The sequence below is a fragment of the Musa acuminata genome, chromosome BXJ1-3 (genome assembly GCF_036884655.1).
Source record: "Musa acuminata AAA Group cultivar baxijiao chromosome BXJ1-3, Cavendish_Baxijiao_AAA, whole genome shotgun sequence".
Lineage (NCBI taxonomy): Eukaryota > Viridiplantae > Streptophyta > Magnoliopsida > Zingiberales > Musaceae > Musa > Musa acuminata.
Window position 1 is genome coordinate 16563508 of NC_088329.1, and position 11525 is coordinate 16575032.

At 38.6% G+C, this 11525-nt stretch overlaps 1 protein-coding gene and 1 pseudogene across 1 annotated transcript; one reads left to right on the forward strand and one right to left on the reverse strand.

The window, feature by feature from the left end:
• Positions 1 to 1587: 1587 nt before the first annotated feature.
• On the reverse strand, positions 1588 to 5621 carry LOC135623642 (endoglucanase 24-like). The gene is made up of 6 exons (XM_065126834.1): positions 5108 to 5621; positions 4591 to 4874; positions 3486 to 3923; positions 2981 to 3128; positions 2475 to 2641; positions 1588 to 2249 (listed from the first exon to the last, which is right to left on the reverse strand). The coding sequence occupies exons 1-6, from the start codon at positions 5310 to 5312 to the stop codon at positions 1920 to 1922; spliced, it is 1572 nt and encodes a 523-aa protein (XP_064982906.1). The 5' UTR covers positions 5313 to 5621; the 3' UTR covers positions 1588 to 1919.
• A 986-nt stretch (positions 5622 to 6607) lies between these two features.
• Positions 6608 to 9469, forward strand: LOC135638539 (uncharacterized; annotated as a pseudogene).
• The last annotated feature ends 2056 nt before the right edge of the window (positions 9470 to 11525 follow it).

The following is an 11525-nucleotide window of genomic DNA, read 5'->3' on the forward strand; positions in this document are numbered from 1 at the left end:
TTTCTAACATTCAAAGAGAGAGAGAGAGAGAGAGAGAGAGGTCGGGTGGGGGTGTGTTACCGTCACCAACAACTTTTTGACTTTTGAGCAAAGAGACAGACTGTCATTTATGAGCATTATTAATTAGCCTACCTTACCACGATAATTCACTTGCTTGTGTTGGATAAGCAACAGCCCTTTCCTGTGCATGTGGAGGAAGGACAACATGCAACTTTAATCTTATTGAGAATTTTAGGATTTATGAGATTGTAAAATATTAATGAATTAAGTAAGAATTGAAAGTTTTGTGACGTCTCTACTATTATTATCTTTTTCTATGAATTATATTTTCCAACATAGATCCATACAACTCAAAATTACGAACGCCACTGCATTAGCTAATCTTACACGAGGATGTGACTTGACTGCCTCCTCCTTTCCACACTAGTCAATCGACTAATGAGTACATTAATTAAAGACATTAAAGCAACAGTACTTTGACTTTGACTTGCTCGGTGGTTGGTCAGTCAGTCCACCAACAGGACTTTTTGTTGCCATGCATAAACTTTTAGGTTGCGGATTTGCTTGCCAAACTTGGACCGATAATTGATATCCATGCATTTATTTAGACTATAAAAAAAAAGATCAAGTTTGAAGAATATTTATAATAATAATAATAATAATAATAATAAAATCTTAATATTCCAACTTACTTTGTTTTTCTATGTAGAATTCACTACTCGATCTCATTGGAGAAATAGGCAAAAAAAATACAATTAAACATTGTTTTCTTTCGATTAATGAAAATTTCAAGGTGTACTCTTGGAGCATTCTGTAGGTGATTAGGTTCAACTGATGGATAACAACATTATGCAAATTGATCTCCATAATTAATCCATCTTGTTTGTTGCGAAAGGATTGAAAACTGATGTATCAGTCAGTAACATCATTATTGAACCAAGTGATCTACTTGTTTTAATATTTATTATAGAGAGAGAAAGATATATATATATATATATATATATATATATATATATATATCTTGTATGTTGATCATCATCACATCTGTCATCGACTCAATACTAAATTATGATACTTTTAAGACTAAATTATGATATCACAAAACGGTGGTCTCTCTATGCTTGGAAGGATAAGAATATATAACAAGGATTATTTTGTTTCAAAAGACAAAGGAGTCGATTCTAATTGGTGCAATTCTACTTTGATGGAGACCTTTGGTAGGCCAAGCAATAAACAATGGTCTTCGCTCGAGCTTTTCTTCAAGTCCATGAATGATTATAATATTCTTCTGTGATCCTTCAGGCAGGGTATCCAACACCTTTTTCGATCATTAGTGTCTTTCACTCGATGCCCTGTTCCCGGTCCGCTATGAGAATTAACAACCTTTCCAGTCTCATTTCAAACATTGGTTTTATTTTCCTCGCAGCCTTTGTCTTGAGGTATCAGATCTTCCATCAAGTTGACCTCACTCATGAGCTCCACAGATCAGCTTTGTGACTAATTTATGAGCTCACATATCCACATCCTTCTAGATTGTGATGCAGACTTCATAATTTAATATGCTCATAACTTTCTCCTCTCAGATCGTGATGCAGAATGCAAAACCAACTTGAATTAAACCGGCAAGTCACTGAGCGAACATCATCTTCATTACATGTTCTTAATGGCCAACTGCACAGACACATATCTCACGAAACAATCAAGAATTTGTACACCTAGAATTGCTGCAGTGGCAGTGTCCCACAAGGATACAGAAAATCCAGAAAATGAAGCAAGCAGAAGAAGACCACAACAAAATTCCCCAAGTGTTGACTGACTGTCACTGTGATACATTGCAATGATACTGCATTGGTGACCTGAGTGAGTTACACACATGACTGTAACATGTTGATGATGTGAAGAGGCCTCGTGCTGCGTATTTAGGTGAAGGATGTGGCCACAGAAGAGGTGGTGACGAGGCCAGATAGCAATCCAACAAGCACTGCACTATTGTAAGTGCTAGGCTCGGTCTGCATGGAGTTGTTACGGCTATCGATGAATGAATCGTTCTTAAATGGCCCACCCACAAGTCCTCCTGTGGCAACATTTGGATTTGGCGCAATCGACGTGAGCCACTTGAAGCCTTTACAGCCAGTGTCGAGGTTGGCAGGAATCGATGCCCCCCTGTGGTGAACCTGTTGAGGATAGCTGCTTCCATATCCTACTAGATAACTTAGCTTCATTGGGTTGTTGCCCAAGATATAATCAGCCTGAAAACAAAAGTCAACAGTCGAGGATGATCGATTTGCCTGATGTAATAAGAGTCTGTGATGAGCTTACAGCATCATTGTGACCCAAAAAATGGGATGTGGATTTTCTCTCTATTAGCAACCGACACATAAAGGAGCCACTATGAAAATCATAATTCCAAGTCATAATCACTAGCCACCAAGCTTGTGCATTTACGAATGAGAAAATGGAATCTGCAAAATTACCTGGGATGTAGCAAAGTTGCGGAGATCGGTAGGAGTAAAAGATTTTCCACTGCACCGGATTTCTGGTGTTCGGGAAGTGAGCATGTAGTCACTGTAAACTACAGCCAAGAATGAAGCAGCAACAGGATGCTGAAGAGCATTCCACTCATCTATCCATACCAATCCACCTGCAGTATCATAATCATAAATCTGCATTACGTAACATTTCACTCTATCCATATTATTCCAATCTTTTGATATTTTTTGTTCATGACTTCAAAATCAACCTTAATCATCAACAGGAAGCACAAAATATTTGTATCCAGAAGGTGCACAGTGACTGCTTTATTTAAGATCTCAATATATAGAGCACATCTCAATAAAGGTAATGATCCATTATGCAAGATGCAGAAGGAAAATGATTTATTTAGGATGGAGATAAAACTGAACCAGCAAAGTCAAATTGAATGGGAAAGCAAATTTATAGCAGTTAACCACAATTTCTGAACAATAATGTTGATTTATACCATCTGTTCTACTGGAAGTGGCCGTTGGGGAATCTGGTAACAAGCCACACATGACAGCTTCGGCTGTTTTTCTGTACAATCGCAGACCCTTCATCTCTGCATTTGAGGATTGGGATGAACCAAAGAAATTTACTCTGGACAAAAGAACCTGCATGAAAAGTTGCAAATAATTTTAATAATGTGATAATCACTAGGTCCTCTCTAAATAGCTACTCCCAGTATGATAACAACAAAAGCAAAATGAATATCTTTCCAAAATTCTATTGTTTACAAGAGTGTTATACATAGTGGTCAAAATCACATCATAACAACGGAAACCACAGAATTTTTTTACAATACATCAATTTTAGGATATAAAAAAGACACTTCACTAAGCAGAGTAAAAATAGGGACTAATCTGCTAGACTGCATGAAAAGGACTTCCATGATGATGGGAAAAATAAATCTGTTAATACTTAAACCAGTAGCAAGTAGGATTTGTCTCAACACATATGCAGATATTAACCTGAGTTCCAGCACGTTTGTCATCCCAGCTGAACCATGTTGGTCTACCCCAGTCGGCAAAGGCATTCCCATTTTGCACTGTAACATAACTTAGATATGTTTGATCTCCAGTGGCATGATAAAGCCAGCTAGCTGCCCACAAGAGTTCATCACCATAGCCAGTAGAGTTGTAGTACTTCTGGACTTGGGGAAAGCTGACACTGTAGGAACCTCTATAGCTATCAGCAAAAGTAAATAACTTCTCGGCATGCTGAAGGAGCAAATCTGAATAGGTGACATTTCTAGTTTTGAAAACCAGGGAAGCTGCAGCCATAGCTGCAGCTGTTTCGGCAGCCACATCCGTTCCAGGGATACTTTTGTTAACCTGTGTAAGAGGCCTCTTCTCTATCATTGTTTCTGGCCTTTCCCAACATTTGTGGTCTATATCAGGATCTCCCACCTATCAGCCAGAGACAAATTTCCATTGCCGCATGTATTATAGTGCTAAACAAAGGAAAAAACACTGGAACTTTCAATTGCAAGGAAAAGAAGATGGGAATTAACAGCAGAGATCTGGATTTTGCACACATTTACATTAGATACAGGTGATATAATGCCATCAAGGGTATGGATCTTGTTCCTACTCATTAACTAGGTTTCCATTGAACTTCTTGTGATCACATATCAACAATCAGATACTAAATGAAAACCAGAATATTCTATGAAAATTTTTAAATTCCTTTTTTTTGTTTGCACGTAATTATCAAACATTACCTAGTCTGCATATAAGAAATCAGAAAATCTAGTAGCCAAATAGAAGAACAGCATCAGTTGATTGATCAAATTACAATCTGAAGTCAGAACACGTCATTTGCAACTGTGTTACTTTACTAGCAAAGCCACAATGAAGGCATGGTAAAAAGTTCATAGTGCACCGTACTTCCTTCTTATACTGAATCCTCTTAATCTAGTTAATCTTCTACATCTCTAAAACAACAGAAAACATCTTGAAGCACAAACACAACAATGAGAAATGTTCCAAGAGAAGCACAAAGCAAACCTTCAGATTGGGTGCCACAATTGAAAATGGAAAACAAGTAATAACAGGGTGTGGGAGTTCTCATTACCTGCACATATAGCACATTGTCAGACGGATGGGCATTGATAAAATAATCAGTGATCCACTTGAGAGCATCTAAAGCTGACTCCAGCAGTTTCACAGCAGACATTTGATCCCCGTATTCAAGAATTGACCATGACAACACCGTTGCCGTATAAGCCATGGGAAAACCAAACTTCATGTGATCCCCTGAATCATACATTCCCTTTGATAAGTCCAATCCTGCCTCTTTTCCATCATCCAAAGCCGAATCTCCTCTCCAAGAGAACTTGTTATTAACCAACTTACCCGCTGCAGGCAATCAACTAACATAAACAAGGATATACAAAGTCCACGAGGAAAAAAAAAAAAACCTAAGATAAATTTGATCTTTAAAGCATTTCCAATTCGACCTTTCTGTAAAAATGCACAATTTTACATAATTAAGTAAACAAAAGAAAAAGGCTAATTTTGAGATCTGGAGATCTATAACACCAAAAAAAGATACTAATATTGAGCCTACATTTGAGATGGAGAGAGCATACATTTTTGCAATTGGAAGAATTGCAAAGCCACGGCGAGCGCACTAGCATACTTGTGATCGATGGCCCCTGGCGGCCCGGGAACTGGAAGCGCCTTTCGGTGGTGCGTCTGCTTGATCGTGAGCACGACTGCGGCGACGACAAGCACCGCCACCACCGCCACGATCAGCCATCCTGTGCACCCCTTGGTGTACTTAGACGCCCCCATTCTCCAATCCCCTGCCTTAACCGGTGGTACCGACTCTTCACCTGGTGAAATCTAGGCCTCAGATGTCGCGGGCAGTGCGGAGAAATGCAACAAGTAGGTCACGGAGAGGGGGTGTTTAGGGTTCCAGAGATTTCGATTCGGTGAGGGGGCCAAGGTTTGTAGTGTGTTCAGATCTAGAGATCGAGAGGAGGATCTGGGAAAGGGCGTTCGAGTCTGTGCAAGAGAGACGGGAGTCCACTTCAGACACTCACACACGCACACTCACAGACACACACACACACTCTCTCACTCTCTCTCTCTCTCTCTCTCACGGCATTTGGACCCGAAAACTCCTCTTGTCGGTCGATGACAAGGGAGTGGGCCAACAGACGAGAACTGGAATTGGCTGCCTGGGGGGGTGCAACTATTTAACCTCGGGTCCCACTTAAAGATCTTACGTGTTGGCCATTCGACCGACAAAAACGCTGATGGTGTTTGTATGAAAGGGGAATCCCGATTTCCTGGTGGCGGGAGGTGGGGAATCCCCGTCCGGTTCTGTGGCGCCGCCGCAAACCCGTATCCCCTGCCGCCAGTTGTCGCGCTACCGGCAAATATCCGGTCCCACACGCCCGGCTTACTCGGACGGCGGTTCGTGACAAGTTGGGGCCCTCGGGAACCGCGACAATCGAAAGGAGGGTAGACCAACCGGTAAGTTTAAAGAGGTATGAACCTATTTCGACATATATCCTCTCCCCTAATGGGCTCACGAAATTACCAACACCTTAATTTTCTAAGCGATCCTATCCTTGGGTCACAAATGACAAAAGAGTTACGAACGCAGGATGTGACGGAACAACCAGCTCATATTAGATATCTTATGTGGATGGTGAGATGTCATCGTCTGGTGGACAGTCAATCAAGGATTGTTGACTAAATTACAGAAAGTTTAGATTTTAGAGACTAATCCGTTGATACAAATAAATGATGAGATTAATATGCAAAACCCAAAAAATTTTGGATTGTAAATAATATTTTATTTCCGTTAATTGGTCTGTAAGCAGAATAATATTAACACTTAAATTGATACTAATATATCGCTTAAAAATATGAGAAATCAAATAATTGATAAAAGTTAACTTAATAACGATCGCTATTAGTAGTAAATAGCTTTAGCTTATGGGGGTGGTTTAAAGATCTTGAGGAATATATATATATATATATATATATATATATATATATATATATATATATATATATATATATATATATATATATATGTAAAATATAATATTTGAAGGGGCAGATATTGTATTTCGATGCTATCAAAGGATATAGATGTGAAACTACTGATTCTTCGTTTTTATTCCAATTACTATTTGCTAAAGGTATTCAGGTGACTTCCTCGGCCTTCGTCGCGGAACTGAGCCCATTGGAAAGCCCCGCCGAAGAAGAGAATTTAGGGAAAGCGAAGCTAATACGGGTCCAATAGAAGGGAGCAGGGGCTGCAATCTTTCACCGTTGCAACCTGGTAATTTACGATTTTGATCTCAAATTCCGAACAGATTCTTTATTTCTTACCCGTCGATCCATCTATGCCGTGGTACATCGTTTCGGGTTCGGAATTAGGGTTTTTAAGAACCGCCATTTTCCCTTTACATGCATGTTTTTGGTTCGGCAAGAGGCATCTCTGTGGTTCGATTCTATGATTTTTAGCGAAAATTTGGTTCTTTTGGTTTTTTTTTTCTTTTTTCTTGTTCTATTGGAAACTAAGAGAAGGAAATGTCTTTACCTCTTGACCTTTTCGCCTCTGGTGTTTGGATGTCTTCGTACTTAAATTGCATTTGAATTGCCTGTTTCTGTATAATTTTTGTACTTGTTTATCAAGGACACATCATTTTTTTTTTTTTAAATGTGTCCCTGCGTTCATGATTGTTCTTGCGTGAATGTTGTAAACATTGTATTTAAAGATTTCAATCCAATTATACTTAACTTTCACTAGCTCTCTTGGTGTAATATGTACCCTGGAGTTTTTGAGGACTTCCAATTATGAACCGCCTCCTAAGTGAAATATTGCTTCTGTGCTCCTTTTATTTTGGAGATTTGACCTTCCAATTTGGCTTGCTTTCTGGAGCATATATATTTGTTTTTTTATGTGATTATTATTTGTTATCAATTAAAGAGTTTTCTTTACTGAATAGATGATGTATCTTCAGTAAGAAAATTAGTTCATTAATCATGATAAACTAGAGGTATAAAGGCAGCATGACAAATCAACTTTTTTTTTTTTTCTTTCATTATTAGTTTGTGTTACAAGATTTTTGTTTTTCTTGTTTAGTTAAAGGCTCTTCTTTATGGTTAGAGTAGAGAGAGTTTCTGGATGACGAGAATGAGCAAGGTACACTAAAGTCTCAACTCCTTAAGAAAACCACCACCTGGAAGCATGAGTTTGAGGACCACCAATCTCAAGTTGAAAAATTGGAAGATAAGCTTATGGAAGTGAAGGTTGAGATGAAATGTACAGAAGATGACTCCAAGGAGTTAGCATACCTCTGGCGTGGAGTCAAAAACCACTGCAACAATGCTAGTCTGCCTGAAATCGAAAGTGAGAATTATGGCAGTTACACATTTGGCTTGTGTGTCATGTGGTATTAAGCATCAAGAGGGGTTAGGACTTGTTGACAAGCATAGCAGACCATTGGCTGAATGGTCTGATTTAATCGATCCTTCTTCTCTTGAAAGTTAACAAGGGAAGTAACACCTGGAAAGTAATTTTAATCTCGGATCTTTTGATGCAAATGATGGAGCATATTTTGATGAAATTTTTAAGACGATTCGCATTGTAACAGATGTAATGGAATCTCTCGTTAAGAGGGCTATCAAGGCAGAAACTGAAGCTGCTGCCTAGAAAGAAAAAAGAAAAGTTAGGTCTAGAAGAAAGCAAAAGAAAGACACTCCAAATCCAGAGCATGACAGTAAAGGTTGAAGAAATGGAAAAGTTTGCACTTGGCACAAACACTCTTTTGAATGAAATCTAGCAGAAGGTTGAAGATATGGTTGAAGGGACCTCAAGACAACGACAACGAGCTGCTGAGAATGAGCAGGAGCTTCGTCGTGTGAAGCAGGACTTTGAATCATTGAGGTCCTTTGTTAGCAGCCTTATCATTGTCAGAGAATCACTCCTATGATCAGAGCGACGGGTTCAAACTCTTGAAAAGCTTCTCGACAGGTAACATCATTCTATTTGTCAAGCCAACTGGTTTTTGTCATGTATACAAATATATAAGATTATCTCCAAAGTTATATGCCAAGGGCTTCATAGCTATCTGGAACTAGCACACTACATATAGCTGTTTATCAAGTTTTTTTTGTGGAAATTGTTATGCAGAAAATAATTTTACAATTGAGTTCAATTTTGTCCGTTGTGTAGGGTTGATTGCTGAGACTACTCATCTTGAGAGCGAGAAGGTTAAAAAAGAAGCTGAAGTTAAGACGCTCATCGAGGATAACGTGAGGTTAAGAGTTTTGTTGGATAAGAAAGAGGCACAATTGTTGGCCATGAATGTGCAGTGCAAGTGGATGTCGCTCAAACGGTCCGGGCATATAGCTTCCGCTTTTACCTTGTGTGTTTCACAACCAAACCTGTCTTACAATGATGAATTATTCTATAATATGATATATCATTTATTTTGCTTTGGCGACTATGAAGCGATTATACTTGGAAACTTTAGATTTAATCAATTCATGCAGTCCCTCGTCCTATCTTCTGATCTTTGAATGTTAGATTGAATCAGTTGGGTCCCACTCTTTTTGGGAAGAAGTAAGAGACAGTTATTTGTTGATGCATCTGTTACTTGCATATACATACCGATGCCATCGTAAATGATCTCTTACCGATTCCTGCTCAGTTAAGCTTAATGTTCGACGTGTATGTGCCATGAACAGCTTGAAACTTGTGAGAATTGTCATCCCTTGTCATTCTGTTTGACAATTTTCATTGGATAAGCTCCATTTTACATGGATGGCATTGTGCTAGAGATATTACAGAATTTGGTGTCATCTTTTTGTCTTCAGTTTGTTCGTCGTGGTATCTTGTTGAACTTTGTGGATTCATCAACAACCATTATTTTCTTGTGTGTTGCACATGAAGAACCAAGTGGAAGCAACTATTCGTTTCATCATCCCCGACATTAATAATCGCTTGGAATCCCACACCTCACAGCCAAATGTGACAAGCTTAAAAGACGGAAGTAAACATCTTTATGCCTTTCATCTTTGAATTCTATATCGTCTTTTTTCGTTGAAAGAAATGTGAGTGGTCTTTTTTGCAAATATCTGAATCTGAAGAGACGTTTAGTAAATAGCAACATTATGGTTTCTTCATTCCTTACGAGAACATTTGAAGTATTGCTTATAGATTAAGTGTAAGGCACATGAGTTTTCCAAAATAATTCCTTTTGTAGAATCGTGTACTTAATTTTTTTCCCTAAATTTTTTTTTGAAAAAAAATCATAAATGGTATTAACTTCAATAATTTTTAATACCCTCTCAAGGAATATATCTCAGCATTCAGTCTATATATTTCCTCCATTTAAATATCGTAATTAAAAAAAAACTTATTTTCTTATTCAAACCTTTTATTAGCTTGATTCGAAATCGGACTTGTTTGGCCCAGTTTTGGTGATACCAATTTGGTTTGGGTCGCTTCACCTACGTTTCAGCTTGATTCAAGATCGATTCGGCTTGATTCATGTCAGCTTTAGATAGATTCTGCACCAGTTTAAGTCGATTCCGATTCAAGTTGGTTTGGTCAAATCAACTAATTCGACTTGAACCCAAGCTGATTTAACTCAAATTAGTTCGGTTCAGCTCAGATTTGTGCCCGTCTTGGGGTTTAGTGGGTCCGTACCCTCCATCTTCCGATTTAAGGAATTTAAGATATTTTAATTTAATGTTGTGTAATAATTTTTTTCATAATTATTAATCAATTATTAAACTTAATCGTTATTTGAGATCGAGATTGATACTATGATGCATATGATTAACATGACTGAAACTTATGAACGAGTTGGTAAGGGGGTGAATTAGTACGGTAGTAAAATACGTCGGTTTCGAAAAAATTCTTTCGTACAATAAAAATCGATTTCAGAAACTTCACTTTGAAACACATATTCGTAAATGTATTGATCACAGTAAACAAGTAAAATGGTTTGTAGTAAAGTAAATGGCAACAATAGAAATGCAAACCAGATAACACGTAAATTTTATAGTGGTTCGGTCATCGTGACCTACATCCACTTCGTCGATTCCTCTTCTGTCGAGGCCACCGGTATCCACTATCGGTCTTCCTTCAATAGGCGAAGACCAACCAACTTTTACACCCCTCTTCTCCTTTTCACAAGTTTAGGAGACAACCTTTACAAGCACACATACTCCTCTTTAAACAAAATTTTAAATTTAAGCTAGAAGAGGGATTTCTCAAGTGATTTCTACAGCGTTTTCTCACTTTAAAACTCTCTGTGCTTGTGTTTATTAACCAGGGATGAGAGGGGTATTTATAGGCCTCAAGTTGATTCAAACTTGGAGCCTAAAAATATCTCATCCCGGGTTTCCTAGGTTCGGGCGGTACCACCGCCTAACACAGTCTCAAAGACTGTGCCACGATAGTGCCACTTCTTGGGTCACTGTTTGGGCCTTTCATTGGGCCCAACACAGTCCTTACATGGGCCCAACTGGCCCATAATTGGGTTGGCCCAATTCTAATCTCAATTACGTGCTAACTACGAAATCTAAGATATTTATTGAGCTAAACAAGTCTTTAAGTCTAGTTTCTTCCGGCAAGCTTTCGACAAACTTCTGACGATCTCTCGACAATGTTCTAGCGGACTCTCAGCAACCTCCTAGACTTCATGACAATCTTCTTGACGAGTTCTGATGAGCTTCTCTGGCAAGCTCCGAGACTTCTCGGTTGGTTCTTATATAACTTCCGACGAACATCCGGACTTCCGACGAACTCTCGAACTCCCAACGAAATCACGTTCTTGACTCCGAGACTTTATTTTGTTTTATGCCTTGCTATCGTAGTTAATCCTGCACATGTAAAAACACACTTCCATCTAGACAATTATTACTAAGTTTGAATCATGTTGTCCGGCATGTCATTGGTCCATCGATGCTTCATCCAATTCTTTGGCGCATCGTCCTCTCTTGCGGCCTATTGCCCAATCGGCCAATTGA